The 18237-nt window shown below is 49.3% G+C and overlaps 1 protein-coding gene across 1 annotated transcript in view; it reads left to right on the forward strand.

Moving 5' to 3' along the window:
- Positions 1–18237, forward strand: part of CSMD2 (CUB and Sushi multiple domains 2) — a 299960-nt gene that overhangs the window by 147130 nt on the left and 134593 nt on the right. The window contains 2 exon segments of the mRNA XM_029080287.1: positions 2877–2980; positions 6674–6786. Of these exon segments, the coding sequence (XP_028936120.1) occupies positions 2877–2980; positions 6674–6786 (217 nt within the window).

The following is an 18237-nucleotide window of genomic DNA, read 5'->3' on the forward strand; positions in this document are numbered from 1 at the left end:
GGCGTGGGTACTGGGAGAACCTGGTTCAGTGCCGTGGGCAAAACCTGCTGGGTGAGTTGGCGTTTGTTGTCTGACGCCTCAGCACATGACCCTCTAAACTATAAGCTCTTTGTAGGCAGGGGATGTGTCTGCTAATTATGTTATTATATTGTCCTCTCCCAAGCGCTTAGGATAGTGCTCTGCACACAGTAAGTGCTCAGTAAATATGATTGATTGCCTGACTGAGATGTCTTGCATTGTGGCTAGTGCTAGGAGCCTGGAGGTGGGCTGAGGAGGCTACTCCCCGGGCCCAGATTAGCCCTTGGAGTCTCATTCTGTCATCAAGATGCTCTTCCAGGTAAATCCCACTGGAAAACAGGGAAAACAGTTTTCCACAATGCCAGCCACCCTCACCAGAGTGGTGCTTTCCTCCAGGAGGTTTGGTATATCTAGTGCCTATGAAGGGCAGAACATCACCAGTCACAAGAAATTAACCAAAATGGCGAACAAATCATTTATCAACAAAAACGTTCAGTTCATGTTTCCCCACTCTTCAAGACCCTCCAATGGCTGCCCATCCACCTCTGCATCAGAAACTCTATACCATTGGCTTTAGTCAGTCAGTCGTATTTATTGAGTGCTTACCATGTGCAGAGCCCTGTACTAAGTGCTGGGGAGAGTACAATATAACAATAAACAGACAAACTCCCTGCTCACAATGAGCTTTCCGTTTGGAGGTGGAGCAGACATTAATAGAAATAAATAAATTACCGTTGTGCTTTAAAGCATTCAGGCAGCTTACCTCCTCCTTCCTCACCTCACTTTTCTTCTTCTACAGCCCAGCCTGCACACTCCGCTCCTCTAACACCAACTTATTCACTGTGCCCTGATCTCGTCCATCTCACCAATGACCCCTTTCCCACATCCTCCCCCAGCCTGGAATTCCTTTCCCATCCAAATATGCCAGACCACCACTCTCTCCACCTTCAAAGTATTACTAAGGTCACATCTCTTCCAAGAGGCCTTCCCAGATGAAGCCCTCTTTTTCCCCGCTCACTCTCCCTCCTACGTCATCTATGTACTTTGATCTGTGACCTTTGGACATTTGATATTTGCCCCAACTCCACAGTACTTATGTATATATCTTTAAATTACATATTATAAATGGTTTGTTCCTATTAATGTTTGTCTCCCCCTCTAGACTGTAAACTTGCTATGGGCAGGGAACGTGTCTACTAATTCTGATATATCGTACTTTCCCAAGCGCTTAGTACAGTGATCTGAACATAGTAAGCGCGCAATAAATATCTTTGATTGATTGATCGAATAAAGAATGGGAGGAACAAGGGTATGCCAAGGAGCGGCTCAGACATAGCGAGAGGAAATAAACAAATGAATCATGGAATCTATGAGGAACAGCACAGGGCACAAGGGCAGAGGACAGGAGTGGAAGGCTCAAAGGCTAAGGAGGCTCTCAGTTCCCTTCCTGTGCCAAGGTCCTTCCATCCGTGCCCTCAAAGTTTCAAAAGATGAGGTTCAGGCATCAGTTTGTCTGCACGTGCCATTGGGTTTTCTGCACATTCATGGCTCATTAAGGGTGCCCCAGTCTTTAACCAAAAGCAAAGGGGTGAAAATAAATTCATAACTAAATACTGCACCCAACATCTTGTTCTCAGGCAACAAGGTTTTGGTGTGCAGTGTGCTAATATGAAATTAGCTACTTAATCAGGGTCAGACTCTTTAAAATGCAGTTTACTTGAATAGCTGGTTTGACTAATGATGTGTGCCATTTTTCAGCTCTGTGTTCTTTACATTAATTACATTATGGTTAAATAACATTGCGTTGAAGCTGGAAGCAGGGTAGTCCTATGTAGGTGGGGTTTTGAGGGTTTTTTTTAGGAAATGAAGGTTGGGAAAGCTTCTAGGCCCAATCCAGAAAGGAGGAAAGAGAGAGAAAGTGGCCACCAGGCCTGACAGATTTTTGCTATTCTCTCAGCAAAACTTCCTCTCCCTAACTCCCTGGTGAAGGTGGCACACCCCAAGGCCCACCCACTTCAGCAGCAAGGGGCTGGAGCCATTGACATTTAAATTAATTCACTGGACATATGGACACTCACTAAAGGGTGAAGATGGCATGCCTATGGCCTGCTAAGCATTTTCCTCCACTCTTGGCAGAATCCAACAGAAGATACCCACTCCCTGCCCTCCAGGAGCTTGTCGTCTAACAGGAAGACACACAAATCCTGGCTCACTCACCCACAGGCAGACAGATGGGCACATAGGCCCTGATTCAAGTTATATTGAAGGAAGAATAGGAAAATCAGCCAGCCTCACTCTGGGCAGGGGTAGATACCTTGGTTTCTGACAGGCATAGAGAGATGGAAACAGAGACAGAATACCATTGCCTCCACCTCCCCTCCCTGCCTGCGCCCCCCCCCCCCACACACATGCACCCCCAAGATGGAGAGATGACCCCTTTCAGGATGAGGAATCTCTGCTCTGATCCAAGGCGGAAGCTTGAGTGGATTTCCATTCCCTGACTTGGAGGAAAGTTGTCAGACGGAAATTATCATGCTGGGCAGCCGATTCCTCCCAAGTCAACCTCAGGCTCCGCAAAGTGGATTTTCCATCAACTGAATATCCGTAGCAAAAAGGCTAACCCAGAAATAGACAGAAGTGGGTAGGGAAATGCAAAGGATGATTCCAGCGATGGCTTCAGGGGTCCCGGGAGCAAGGCCCAGCCATGATAAGGAGGGATCTGCCCCCCCCCCCCCCGGGCCTGGGTGGCCGTCAAGGTTTTGACTTATTGGTCCCTGATGGCTCAGGAGGTGGGTAGGGCGCAGGCCAGGCTGCCTCCACCTGACACAGGTGGACCCTGATGCATGGCTTCTCCACAGGTCATCAAGCTGACCTTTGAGGAATTCGACTTGGAGAGAGGCTACGACACCCTCACCGTGGGAGACGGCGGCCAAGACGGCGACCAGAAGACGATACTCTATGTGTGAGCGGAATCTGTTCCTCCTCACTTGGGGTGTGGAGGGCTGGGGAAGGGGGAGGAAGGCGGTTGCGAGTTCCTCATCTTGAGGTCAGGTATGGGCTTTGAGCCCTTTCTTCAGGATTGTCTCATCCCAGGCTGCTCAACCATGGAATCTCTACCCCACAAACTCCATTAAGACAGTACCTCCACATTGTCAAGTTTGGCATTGGTCCCCATTTCAGAGAGGGCCAACACAGAAGCCTCCCTATAGCAGAGCCCGCTCTCCACTGCCCCGCCCCACCCAGCAAATCAATCTTTCAGTTTCGTTGTAGAGGGCTTTCCCCGTGGCGGTGTGGTTCGGCTAATGGCGAGATCGGGTTATCGTATCTTCTAGTGACCCTGATTCTGGCAGTGTCTACACAGGCATAGTGAAGCGGATACTTGGATCAGATATAATTCAGGTAAAAACAGGCTATTACTGAGAAAAGAAGAAAAAGAAGAAAATACTGATGAGATCAACATGAATGATTCAGATCTGCTGCCGGTGTTTATTGAACTCACCACCTAAGTGTCCGGTTCTCCACTTCACTGGGCTGGTGTAGACAGGGGAAGCAGGAGGATTCCATGAGCCCTGTGAGGCAACCGTGATCTCCGACCATTTCTACCACTGGGAGGAGTCACTCCAGCACGTCCCATTGGGCCTGGCATCCCCAGGTTTTCTGGGCAGTCGGTTCCCATGGACACATGGTTTGCAGAGAATCCAAAGTAATAATAACAATAATACTAATAGTATTTAAGTGCTTCCTGTGTGCTAAGCACTGGGGTAGATACAGGCAGGTTGGACACAGTTCCTGTCCTACACAGGACTCATAGTCTAAGGAGAGGGCGAAGAGGTATGTCATCCCCATTTCCAGTTGAGGGAATTGAGGCCTTTGGGATCAGGTAAGACTTCTCAGGCCATGTCAGACGTGGGGACAAGGCCCTACCCCCCTCCGACCCTTTCCAAATCAGCTTAGGACCTGAGGCCTTCCCTGCCCAGCAGGAGTCCAGGAGGTGGGTAACTGCCCATGTGCAGGAAAGCATCTTCAGAGCAGAACCCAGAGGAAGACCTTGAGGGGTTTGGCCCTGGATGAGTTGTTGGTTCAGATGTATTGCTTTCAACTGTGAATTGCCAAGATCAATAGAAAATGCCATTACAGAGAGACTTTCATTAGAAAGAGGTATCTATCGGTGGTTTGGGTGGGAGGGGAATTACTTCACTGCCTCTTTGGACTAAAGATAAGGAGATTGGTCTAGGAGGTAGAGCCCAGGCGTGGGAGTCAGAGTACCTGGATACTAATCTTGTCTCTGCCACTTGCCTGGTGTGTGATCTTGGGCAAATTACTTCACTTCTCTGTGCCCCAGTTTTCTCATCAGTAAAATGCCGGTTCTCTCTCCCACTCAGTCTGGGGGCCCCAAGTGGGATAGGGATTGTGTCTGACCTAGTTATCTTCTATCTATCCCAGTGTTTAGTATGGAGTGTGGCACACAGTACGTGCTTAACAAGTACCCCAATTATTAGTGTCATTATTATTATCCACCCCAGCACACTTGCCACAGTACACCTGGCATAAAGTAAGCACTTGCCAAAAACCAATATTACTATCACTATTATTATCATCCTCAAATTTTAAGTGATCTGTGCCTTCCATGTAGGGATGAAGGGGAAGGATGGGATGTAGAATGAGATGAAGCAGGATTTCTGAGTCCCCGCAACAAGATTCTTAGAATTTCAGCAGAAGTTGAGGTGCTGGAAGTATTTTCTTTCTCTGTTGGAGCATGGCGCCGGGCTTCCCAGTTGGCCAGTTCCAGAACCTTCTTGGCCCGACTGAGGATGGCCTTGAAGTCCAGGAGGATGAGGCCGAGGGCAGAGGAGACCATTCAGGCCAGCTGGTCCATAATATGGGCTTCCATCCCTACTACGGGCCCCCTCTTCTTTTGGCCAGCGAGGGCAGCCACCGACAGCCCTTTCAGACAAAGGACAACAAAGTGCATGACACATCGCAAACGCTATGCTGGGCCCACAGCGTCACATAATGACATTGCACACACCTGGGACCACCCAAATCTAGAGTGTGTCACCAAGAGGGGTGGGTGGCCCAAATCACCGACTTGTTTCAGGGAGGTGGTGCTCCTTCCTCGGACCCTGGTGTCCCAGGAGCTGCTTCTGAGCCTCAGAACTCAGCAGAAGGAGACTTGTACTGGAAATAAAAACCCCAGGCGTGAAGGCGTCCTGTGCCGTGTCCATCCTGGACAGGGGATAGCCCAGTTGAAAGTCGGATTCTCCAATATAAAACTGGACAAATAATGTTAATAATGTTGGTATTTGTTAAGCGCTTACTATGTGCAGAGCACTGTTCTAAGCACTGGGGTAGACACAAGGGAATCAGGTTGTCCCACGTGGGGCTCACAGTCTTAGTCCCCATTTTAAAGATGAGATAACTGAGGCACAGAGAAGTTAAGTGACTTGCCCAAAGTCAGCTGACAAGTGGCAGAGCTGGGATTCGAACCCATGATCTCTGACTCCAAAGCCCGTGCTCTTTGCACTGAGCCATGCTGCTTCTCAAATGGCCACCCTCCTCCATCCCAAGCACCTGTTCTCCTCAGAAGGTGGTCCTTCATATGTGAAGATGACAATTTGTACCCTGGCCTCTGTGTTTATTAAGTGCTTGCTGTGTGCTAAGCATGGGGTAGGTGCAAGATAATAAGATCAGACACAGTCCCTGCCCCACATGGGGCTTGCAGCCGAAGAGAAAGGGAGAACGGGTATCACGTCTCCCTTTTACAGATGAGAAAACGGAGACGTGGGGAAGTTTAGGGGCTTATCCAAGGTCAAAAAGCAGGCAGAGCCGTGACTAGAACCAGGTCTGTCAACTTCCAGTCTCTGGCTCTGCCCACCAGGCCGAATTGCCTCCCTGCACACCAGAGAAGGCAGTGCTTAACAAGTACCGTAATTAATATTATTATTATTATTAAGTCATTTTCCCCCTAGCTGTGAGGAGTTGCCCTGAGCCACCCCCACTCTCTTGCCTGAACTCATCAATCAGTCAATCAGTGGTATTTACCGAGTGTCTACTATGTCCCCAGCACTGTACTAAGTGCTTGGGGGAGTACAGTACAACAGAATTAGCAGACAAGTTCCCCAACCAGAACAAGTGGGTCCAGGATCTGTTGACCAAGTAGACGGTCCCTGAAGCCTGTTGGCCCGGACCAATCCATAAACCAGGGCTGAGGGCGGCCATCCGTAGGCAGCAGAGGTGGTGGGACCACCAACCAGTGATATGGGAGAGACCCTCCCAGGCCACCATGACCCCCACCAGGTCCCGCAGCTCTGGGGGACACGGCTTACAGGTCTATGGACAGCCTGCCTGGCAGGGACAGAGCCGGACATGAGCCGTGCTGGCTATTTCTTGCCTCGTTCCACCCTACTCCAGGGCGGGACACTGAGAAGGCGCGGAGCAATTGGGAGTGGCCTTTGGCCAGCTAGTAAATCCTCTGGCCCTCCCCATGCCAGCTCCCACCCTGGCTAGCTCTGGATCACCCTGTGGGTTGGGGGTTGCTCCTGGGGCACCCGGCGGACCTATGGAGGCGAGGCCACCCCGAGATGTGGAGCGGGACTTTTGTGGCCCCCCGGCAGGGAAGAAGACACATCTCCACTTCTGATCCTTCTCCCGACAGCTTGACCGGCACGACGGTCCCAGACCTGATCGTCAGCACCAACCACCAGATGTGGCTGCTCTTCCAGACGGATGGCTCCAGTGGCTCGCTCGGCTTCAAGGCGTCGTACGAAGGTAAGGGCAAGGTGCTGGTCCACGGGCTGTGTCCAGGCCTGAACCCCAGGGCCCTGTGACTCTCTGCCAGCTTGGGGGAGCGCAATACAGCTGCCCGTAGGCAGCTTACAGTCAACTTGGGGAGCAGCACGGCCTAGTGGAAGGAGAAGGAGCCTGGGAGTTTTAGGACCTGGGTTCTAATCCCAGATCCATCACGTGCCTGCTGTGTGACCTTGGGCAAGGCAGTTCACTTCTCTGTGCCTCAGTTACTTCGTCTGTAAAATGGGGATTCAGTGCCTATTCTTCCTATTGAGATTGTGAGCCCTGTGTGGGACAGGGACTGTGTCTGACCTGATTATCTGATTTCTTCCTTCCCCTAGCGCTTAGAACCATGCTTGATACATAGCAAGCACTTAAATACTACAATTATTATCCTCATTATTATTTTTTATCTTTTATGGTATTTAAATGCTAATCAATCAATTGTAGTTATTGAGTGCTTTCTAGGTGCAGAGCACTTGGGAGAGTACAATACAACAGAGTTGGTAGACACCTTTCCTGCCCTCTCACTGTACTTCAAACTCATCGATCTCGCCGCCGACCTCCGCCCACATCCTGCCTCTTACCCGGAGCGCCCTCCCTATTCATGTCTGACAGACTCTCCCTGTCTTCAGATTCTTACTGAAGGTACATCATCCCCAAGAGGCCTTCCCCCTGACTAAGCCTCCTTTCCTCTTCTCCCACTCCCTTCTGCGTCGCCCTGACTTTCTCCCTTTATTCATCCCCCCCTCCCAGCCCCCTGGCACTAAAGTACATATCTGTAATTTTGTTTATTTATATTAAAGTCTGTCTCCCCTTCTAGACTCTAAGCTCATCGTGGGCAAGGAATGTGTCTGTTATATTGTTATATTGTACTCTCCCAGGCACTTAGAATAGTGTTCTGCACTCCGTAAGTGCCGAATAAATATCATCGACCGACTGACCGACTGAATGATTAACAAAGACCCTTGTTATCCTTAACTTGTCTGAGAGAGAGAGCTGGCCTTGTGGTCACTTCCAAGTCGTTGGCCTTAAAACCAAGCCAGTAGGGGGATGGGGAAGACCGTGAAAAATACCCAATCCCACCCCAACCCCTGAGCAAGCAACTCGCCCTGCAATCAGACAGCTAAGGAGAACGCATTTGCTTTCACCAAATGCTCCCTGCTGAAGCACAGAACAGGAAACATTTAAGAAACAGGCAATTAGCACTTGCCAAATACATTATAAAATTAGGCACAACTTACTAACAAGTTTTAGCATCAATTTTATCACCACCTTCCCTGTTAATTGTGAGAGAGAGAAATCACTGCTAATGGAACTCTGTGAAACCTTAGACTTCGAGACTGTGCCTGGGCGGAGAAATGAGCACTGCTCACGTGGTGAGCTGAACTAACTAACCTTAGATCCTCTCCCATAACCTGCCACAGTGCTCCTCTGAGCACTGCATTGGCAGGCTGCATTCGATACCACCCGGGGAGCTGACGAACCCTGGAAAGGAAGGTTTCTCCCTTAAGAGGGAGGCTTCGGGTTTGTGGCCAGGGGAGAGGCAGGTGAATCAATCAGACAGTGGTATTTATTGAGTGTTTACTGAGAGCAGAGCACTGTACTGAGTGCTTGGGAGAGTACAATATAACAGAGTTGATAGGTGTGTTCCCTGCCCACAAGGAAATGCAGCCTAAAGTAGGGGATAGAACACAGGCTTGGGAGTTTGAAAGACCTGAGTGCTAATCCCAGCTCCGCCACATCTGCTGTGTGACCTCGGGCAAGTCGTTTAACTTCTCTGTGCCCCAGTTACCTCATCTGTCAAATGGAGATTAATACTGTGAGCCCCAAGAGGGACATGGACTGTGTCCAACCTGATTAGCTCGTGTCTACCCCCGTGCTTAGTACAGCGTCTGGCACACAATAAGCTCTTAATACCATTTTTAAAAAGGAGTTTACAGTCTAGAGAACTGTATGATGAAGCCAGATGGTTTCTCCTTCCTCCTCCTCTCCATCATCATCATCATCATCACCCATCCCCTACTGTGTGCAGATCACTGGGTGCTAAAGCACCCAGGCAAGTATAACAGAAGCAAAAGAGAGGCCCCTACCCTCGAAGCCCTACAATGTAGTGAGAGGATAAGGCAGACAAAAATGATTTACAAATAGAGGGTGCAGGAAGGGGAAAGAGGGTAGAACTGATGACCTGATGATAGCCTACAGGGTAGAAGAAGTAATTAAGGATTGGGCAGTCGATATCCAAATATTGTGAAGCAGCGCGGCCTGATGGAAAGCACAGACTGGGTTTTAATCCAGCTGTGCTGCGTGACCTTGGATAAGTCCCTGAAGTTCCCGGTGTGCTCATCTGTAAAATGGAGACTCAATACTCGTTTTCTCTTCTACTTTGACTGCGAGCCCCAAAGGGGACAGGAACGCTGTCTAACCTGATTAACTCATATCTCATATCTATCCCAACACATACTATGTGATTCATTCACTAGCTGTTATGAGACTCGTTCTTTCTGCAAGCAACCTCCCCTCTGGCCAAAAGAGCAGTCTCCCTCCCACTCCTCATCCCCCATTCTTCATCCCCCACAGCTTCCCTACCTCCCCTCAGGGCCATGCTTGGCTCTAGGGCTGAAGACCAGTTGTAAATAAGCCAAGGCTGAAGCTCTTATTGATCTGGGATTATTTCTGGAAACCACCTCAAACTACCATCCGGCAGAGGTGCTGAGGCTGAGAGAGCAGACAGCTCCCTGTCTCCCCAACTCCCTCTCCTCCCCTTCTCTTCCAGAGCCCAATCTTCCCCGGAATCAATCCATCAATCAGTGGTATTTATGGAGTGCTTACCCTGTGCAGAGCACTGTATTGAGCGCCTGGGAGAGGACAATACGACTGAGTCTGTAGATGCGCTCCCTGCCCAGAAGCACCGTGGCCTAATAATAATAATGTTGGTATTTGTTAAGCACTTACTATGTGCAGAGCACTGTTCTAAGCGCTGGGGTAGATACAGGGTAATCAGGTTGTCCCACGTGAGGCTCACAGTTAATCCCCATTTTGCAGATGAGGTCACTGAGGCACAGAGAAGTTAAGTGACTAGCCCACAGTCACACAGCTGACAGGTGGCAGAGCGGGGATTCGAACCCATGACCTCCGACTCCCAAGCCCAGGCTCTTTCCACTGAGCCACGCAACGGGCCTGGGAGTCTGAAGGACCTGGATTCTAATCCATTTATCTGTTGTGTGATCTTGGGCAAGTCACTTCATGGCTCTGGGCCTCAGTTCCCTCATCTGTAAAGTGGGGATTTAGACTGTGAACCCTATGTGGGAAAGGGACTACGTCCAGCCCGATGAGCCTGTGTCTTCCCCAGCTCTTAGAACAGTGCTTGGCACACAGTAAGCGCTTAAGAAATACCACAAGGATTATCATTAAGGGATAGGGTGGTCGGTATCAGGATCAGCAAGGACTGTTTGTTCTGATTAGTCACCGTCTGGTCCCTGGGTTGGAGAAGTGGGGGTGTAGGGAAGAATTGGGCTACGTGTTTGGACCAGTGCCACTGGGGCGAGAAGAAAAAGAGTGCCTCCCCCCGCCCCAGAGGTGGGGAGGGGGACAAATGCTTCCTGGCTTTTTCTCCCCATTCTCCATCCTGGAAAGAAGAAAAAGCCAGGCGCGTCAGATGAATTTCAATAATAATGTTGGTATTTGTTAAGCGCTTACTATGTGCCAAGCACTGTTCTGAGCGCTGGGGTAGACACAGGGGAATCAGGTTGGCCCACGTGGGGCTCACAGTCTTAATCCCCATTTTACAGATGAGGGAACTGAGGCACCGAGAAGTTAAGTGACTTGCCCAAAGTCACACAGCTGGCAAGTGGCAGAGCTGGGGTTTGAACCCATGACCTCTGACTCCAAAGCCCGTGCTCTTTCCAGTGAGCCACGCTGCTTCTCAAGACATGCCCTGCCCCTGCTAGGAAAACATCTTTTCCAAAAGGCCCACCTAATAATAATAACAAAGGTGATGGTATTTAGTAAGCACTTACTCTGCCTTATTGAGTGCCTTGCTCAGGTACTCCATCAGCTCTCCCCTCTACTTTTCCTGCTCCTCTCCCACTACATCCCACCCTACCTCTCTCATGCCAACCTGCTTCCTGTGCCTCACTCTCATCTCTCTCACCTTGTGCTCCCACCCTCCCTCCTCCGTGGAAGTCCATCCCTCTTCACTTCTGGCAGATCACTGCTCTCCCCATGTTCAAAGCCCTTCCGAAATCATAGCTCCTCCAAGAAGCCGTCTTTGATTAATCTCTCAACTCCCCACCCTGCTTCCCCCTCAACTGCCTCATAAGACCTTCACATCACCTAGACACTTGAGTTCTCACCCCTGCCCAGTCCCTGGTAGCAGTTATGTACATATTTTTATACCCCAGTGCTTCCTACAATTTATTTCAGCGTATTTCTCCCCGGCTAGGCCGGAAACTTGTGTCTATTTGTATTCTATTTATACTCTTCCAAGTGTTGAACGCAGTGCCGTGGCCAAAGTAAGCGCCTAATTGATACTGTGAACTGTTGGATCGATTAATCCCGCCCAGTCACCAGGGTAATAATAATAATAACGTTGGTATTTGTTAAGCGCTTACTATGTGCAGAGCACTGTTCTAAGCGCTGCGGTAGATACAGGGTCATCAGGTTGTCCCACGTGAGGCTCACGGTTAATCCCCATTTTGCAGATGAGGTCACTGAGGCACAGAGAAGTTAAGTGACTAGCCCACAGTCACGCAGCTGACAAGTGGCAGAGCCAGGATTCGAACCCATGACCTCTGACTCCAAAGCCCAGGCTCTTTCCGCTGAGCCATGCTGCTTCTCTGTTCATGGCCACCAACCCATGCCCAGGCACTCCTGGAGCCCCTGTCAGTGGCCTGCTCGAAAATGGCTCCTGCCAGAAGGCAATGGTCAGCACATACCTCGTCTGAACCCCAGTCGGTTTCCGGTAGTGCTTCACGGCTGCAACTTTACATGCCAGCTGACCTCCCTAATGGGCGTTTGCGGGCTGTTCGAGGAGCATTTATGGATAATGGGTTTCCCTCTGCCTCTTCCCCCGTCCTTCCGGCCCTGGCATCTGCCCCCTGCTGACCTCCGGTTACCACTTTCCAGCTCAGTGGGCCACGGAATGAACTTGGAAATGCATCCCAGAGAGCCGGGGCAGACTGGACACTGGAAGAAATTTCTCAGGAAATTTCTTCTCCCAGCAGCTACTGCTGGGAACGATGGAACAGCCAGGAGCGGTGTCTGTGGCTCAGTGGAAAGAACCTGGGCTTGGGAGTCAGAGGTCGTGGGTTCGAATGCCGGCTCTGCCACTCGACAGCTGTGTGACTGTGGGCAAGTCACGTAACTTCTCTGTGCTTCAGTTACCTCATCTGTAAAATGGGGATTAAGACTGTGAGCCTCACGTGGGACTACCTGATTACCCTGTATCTCCCCCAGCGCTTAGAACAATGCTCTGCACATAGTAAGTGCTTAAATGCCAACATTATTATTATTATGAGAAACGGCGTGGTGTAGTAGAGAGTCCGTGGGCCTGGGAGTCAGAAGGCCATAGATTCTAATCCCCGCCCCCCACTTGTCTGCTGTGTGACTGTGGGCAAGTCACTTTGCTTCTCTGTGCCTCAGTTACCTCCTCTATAAAATGGGGATTGGGACTGTGAGCCCCAGTGACCAACCTGATTTGCTTGTATCCATTCCAGCGCTTAGTACAGTGCTTGACACATAGTAAATGCTTAATAAATAGCACAATTATTTTTATTTCAATCCATCAGTGATATTTGTGGAGCACTTACTTTGGACAGGGACTGTGTCTGGTCTGATCAGCTTGTATCTACCCCAGAGCTTAGAACATAGTAAGTGCTTAACAAATGCTACAGTTATAATCATTATTATTATTATTGTCCATCAGACTTGAAGTGGGGTAGTTCTGGGCAGGGGCATGAGCAAGGGGTCCACCAGGGGTGAGGTGAGAGCGAGGGACAGTGTGAGAGGTTCCACCCTTTAGAAGCAGTGTGGCTCAGTGGAAAGAGCATGGGCTTGGGAGTCAGAGGTCATGGCTTCAAATCCAGGATCTGCCACTTGTCAGCTGTGTGACTGTGGGCAAATCACTTCACTTCTCTGTGCCTCAGTGACCTCATCTGTAAAATGGGGATTAAGACCGTGAGCCTCACGTGGGACAACCTGATTACCCTGTGTCTACCCCAGCGCTTAGAACAGTGCTCTGCACATAGTAAGCGCTTAACAAATACCAACATTATTATTATTAAGCCCTTACTAGGGGGGAAACGGCATGGCCTGAGACTAAGGACCTGGTTCTAATCCTGGATCTGCCAGCTGTGGGACCTTGGGCAAATCATTTAACTTCTCTGTGCCTCACTTCTCTCATCTGCAAAGACCTGTTCTCCCTCCTACTGAGACTGTGAGCCCCAGCACTTAGCACAGTGTTTGGCACTTAGTGAGTAACAAATACCACTGTTATTATTATTCTTATTAGAACACTTTGGTCTGCCTTGGCGCAGATGTAAGATCATCAGCTCAGACTCCATTCCGGTCCCTTACAGGGCTATAGTCTAAAGGACAGGGAGAGTTTGGATCATATCCCCATTGCCCAAATGAGGAAACTGAGGCCCAGGGAGCTGAAATGACTTGCCCAAGGTCACAGAGTAGGTAGATGGCTGAAGTGGGTCTAGAATCCAGGTCTCCAAGCCAGACTACTGAAAATATTTCTAGTATCAAGCACTTACTATATGCTAAGTGCTGAGCTGGTACAAGTTAATTTGCTTAGACACAGTCCTGTCTCTCATGGAGCTTCGTAGACTCAACTCTCTCATTTTTTATTTTTTTTTTTGCTTGTCTGGAGGCCGCTATTTTGGTCTAGTGAACGTGTTTTCAAATATGGCTTTGTCTACACTCTGACCACAAGCATCCAAATTAATAAAAGAAATGCCTTTTTTTTTTTCCCAGGGTGTTTGAGAGGAATGCTGTGAGCTGAAGAAATAGTAAGCCATTTGCTAATGAGATATAGGACCCCAAATGCTCATTATTTATAAAAGATGAGCATATCTTGACTAATGTCAGTGCATATTTAGGAATCAGCAATGCCCTTGTTTTCTCCCCTAAGCCTTTTCTCATGCTTAGCTCCTAATAGTCCGGTAGATCCCTAGGCCAGCCAGTGGGATTATCAGATCACGTAAGAGAGGCAGCGTGGCTCAGTGGAAAGAGCATGGGCTTGGGACTCCAAGGTCATGGGTTCTAATCCGCACCCCACTGCTTGTCAGCTGTGTGACTTAGGGCAAGTCACTTAACTTCTTTGTGCCTCAGTTACCTCATCTGTAAAATGGGGATTAAGACTGTGAGCCCCACTTGGGACAACCTGATCACCTTGTATCCCCCCCAGTGCTTAGAACAGAGCTTCGCACGGAGTAAGTGCTTAACAAATGCCATAATTATTATTATTATAAGAAAGGCTGGACTCACATGGGTAGAATGATAATAACTGAGGTATTTGTTAAGCACTTACTATAAGCTAAGCACTATACTAAGCACCAGGCTAGACATAATAATAATAATATTGTGTTTTTAGCTAAGTTCTTACAATGTATCAGGCACTCTAGTAAGAGCTGGGGTGGATATAAGCAAATTGGTTTGGACACAGTCCCAGGCCCACATGGGTCTCACAGTCTTACTCCCCATTTTACAGATGAGGCACAGAGGAAGTGAAATGACTTGACCAAGGTCACACAGAAGACAGGTGACAGAGCTGGGATTAGAACCCAGGCCTCCTGACTCCCAGACCTGGGCCCTTTCTCTTAGGTCACACTGCTTCTGACCCCTCTGCCCATTTAAGATTTCTCCTGTCGGTCATTGTCATCTCAACCACATCAAAGGTATTTCTCAAAGGAGTAGTGGGAAAAGAGGGGCCCCAGTTCCTTTGAATGAATGACTGAGATGGAGTCCAAGTGATAATAATAATAGTACTTATGATGTTTGCTAAGAGTTCAGTATGTGCCGAGCACTGTGCTAAGTGCTAGAGTAATCAGATAATTGGGTCCCACATGGGACTCACAGTCTAAGTAGGAGAGAGAGCAAGTATTGAATCCTCATTTTGCAGATGAGGGAACTGAGGCACAGGGAAGTTAAATGACTTGCCCAAGGTCACACAGCAGATAAGCCGCAGAGCTGGGATTAGAACCCAGGTGCTCTGACTCCCCAGACAGTGCTCTTTCCACTAAGCCACACTGTTTCTCACTAGACTGTAAGCTCCCCCACTAAACCGTAAGCTCACTGTGAACAGGGAATGGGTCTGCCGATGCTGTTTTACTGTACTCTCTGGAGCGCTTAGTACAGTGCTCTGCCCATAGTAAGTGCTTAATAAGTTTCACTGATGATAGATTGATAATGATGGAATGCCAAAGCTGTCTTTAAAGGGCACAGGACTCTTTTCAAATAGTGACACAGTCAGGGAGAGAGAGAGAGAAAGACAGACAGGCGGACAGAGTCCTCTCTTGAAGTAGAATTGTATGAACCCACGTAACAGAAAATGGCGGCCACAAGTTCCCCTGGACTCAAAATATAATATGCCTGTTTCCGATCCTTTGCCTCAACATAACACCGGCCCACCCATCTCCTCAGGAACAGATGAGGGGAATTTGATGGTCAGAGACTCTACAGTAGTCCAAAACAGTGTTGCAGACATGGGCCACCGTTCAAATCAGTGGTATTTATCGAGTACTTTCTGTGTGCGGGGCACTGTGCTAATTTGGGTGGGTGTCCAGTACAACAGAGTTGATAGAAACGCTTCCTGCCAACAAGGAGTTTACAGTCTAGTGGATAGGAGGGAGGACAGGGAAGAGCTGGATAAAATTGCAGAGAGGAAAGATGGAAACAAACACTTTCCTCACAATGGAAGGCGAATAGGTTTTTGTCCTCAACAGTACTTGTGGGAGATCATGTGGAGAGCTGTTTTCTCAAGGAAAGAGCAGCCGGCAGATGGAGAGGTTTCCAAGGATCGGAATGCTACCTCAGAAGAGGGAGAGTCGTGAGCCACTCAGGATGGAACCTGAGCCGGTCTCTTGGGAGCATATGAGGTGTTGTGGAAGGTGGAGAAGGGTGATAGTTTGGGGAGGGACCTCAGAAGTTGGATCGGATTGGATTGGTTTGACCCTAGCACTTAGCACCGTGCTTATCAATTACAGTATAATCGTATGATTATGTAATTGAAATTATTGAACATGATTATTGATGATCATTGTGGGATTTAAATGCTTTCTACCTGCCAAGCACTGTGCTAACCACTGGGCCCCAGTGGAAGGCAGCGGACACCATTGGTGGTTCAGGTAGAGTCCGCAGGGGAGAGGGGAGCCGAGAGAGCCATCTCCTGAGTTAGAAATAATACACAGAGGGAGGTGGGTGTTTAGACAGCCCCTGCCTGTGGCCCCCCTCCTGTCCTGGGTCTGGCCGAGGGTCTAGCCAGCAACACCTTCAGGACCAGTGAACGCTAATGGGGGCTGGGACTGGGAGGAAAGGAAGAGAATGGAAGGAGGGAAGAAAGGAAGGAAAGCTTTCTGGTTGGAAAGGTGGCTGCTAAGTAAGACCTGTTTTCCATTACACCTGGCCTTCCCATCCGTTATCCTTCTGGGGCTAGAAAGACCAATCAGGGGGAAGATTCCAATGCACCTGGCTCCCATGAGCCGGGGCGTATTTCTATTGGTCATTTCTGAATCCAGCCAGCCTCGTCTTTCCCAAAGGCAGCTGTCGGCTAGGGGCTTCCCAGAAGCGGATTGCGTTCTGCCTGTGCCCTGCAAGTGGCTGTTCTGGGCAGCCCCCATGGGCAGGGCCGGGAGGACCTGAAATGGCCAAGCCCACCTGAGGGGGAAACCCCAGATGTTTTCCCGGCCATTCGAGGCGTTGGGCCTGGAGGTCCCAGAAAGGTCAGGAAGAGGCAATTCATGCATCTCTCAGAGGGTCACTTGGTCCCTGTAGCATCACACCTGAAGCAGCAGCAATGCTGGACCACTTGAGTCTTTACTGGCCCAGTCCTGAGTTCCGGTTCTGAGCTCAGCATCTGGATGTCCCCAGAGCAGCTTTGGGGACCGCAGACCCCCACCTTTTCCCATAGCCCGCTCTGTTTCCTCAAAAAAAAATACACCTTTGGTTCCCACAGAGACAAAACGGGGATTGCAAAACCCTTGTCTGAGGACACATGGTTTCAGTCAGTCGCTCGATGGAATTTATTGAGCGCTTCCTATGGGCAGAGAACTGTTATAAGTGCTTGGGAGAGTACGATACCATAGAGTTGTGAGAGGTTTTTTAAGGGTATGTGTTAAGCGATCAATACGTGTCAAGCACTGTACTAAGTGCTGGGGTAAATATAAGTTAATCAGGTTTGACATAGTCCCCGTCCCCCAGGGGGCCTATAATCCAAGTAGGAGGAAGAACAGGTATTGAATCCCCATTTTACAGATGAGGAAATTGAGACACAGAGAAGTGAAGTGACTTGCCCAAGGTCGCAGAGAGTTGGTTAGAAATGATCCCTGTCCTCAAGGAGCTTGCCATGCCTGACTCAGGGAGATTTCCTGTCAAGCTGCAGGCTTGGTGAAGTATGCGGAAGCCCATTTCCCCACATCGTCCCCATCGTCCTTATATCCACCCCCAACGCTTGAACCACTTTTCCCAGTCTGGCTTGGACCTCCGTGGTAATCCATCGATCAGTGGTATTTATTGAGCACACTTATTCTGTGTGTGTAGAGCACTATACCAAGATGGGGGTGTACAGTGTGACAGAGTCAGTCGGCCTACTCTGTGCCCAGAAGGAGTTTACCATCTAGAGAGGGAGACAGAGGTTAGAATAAATTATGCCCGTGTGCCTAAGGGCGGTGGGGTGACTATCAAGTGCTGGAAGGGTACAGATCCAGCTAAATGGGGTGTAGTGCACTCTGTGAGAACTCAGTAAATACCATTTCTGCCACTTCAACTGGAAGACAGCGTGGCCTAGTGGAAAGAGCAAAGGACTGGGAGTCTGGAGAACTGGGTTCTAATCCCCGTTCTGACATTGGCCTGCTCCATTTCTTTATACAGTGGGAATAAGATTGTGAGCCCAGGGAGGGCTCTGCCCCAGCACTTACTAGCAATCAATCATATTTATTGAGTGCTTACTATTTTCAGGGCACTGTACTAAACCCTTGGGAGAGTACAATGCAACAGAGTTGGTAGACATGTTCCCCGTCCATAGCAAAGTAAGCACTTAATAATACCATAATTACTATCACCGCTGCCTGTACTTGATAGTGATATGGTGTTAGAAGTCTTTCGAATGAACTCAATCATCAGTGTCTTGGTTTAAAGTCCAGGATGTCCAAGGAAAAGAAGCGTGTCCTAGTGGAAAGCATCCGAACCTGGGAGTCGGAGCACCTGGTT

Source organism: Ornithorhynchus anatinus, chromosome 16 (genome assembly GCF_004115215.2).
Source record: "Ornithorhynchus anatinus isolate Pmale09 chromosome 16, mOrnAna1.pri.v4, whole genome shotgun sequence".
Lineage (NCBI taxonomy): Eukaryota > Metazoa > Chordata > Mammalia > Monotremata > Ornithorhynchidae > Ornithorhynchus > Ornithorhynchus anatinus.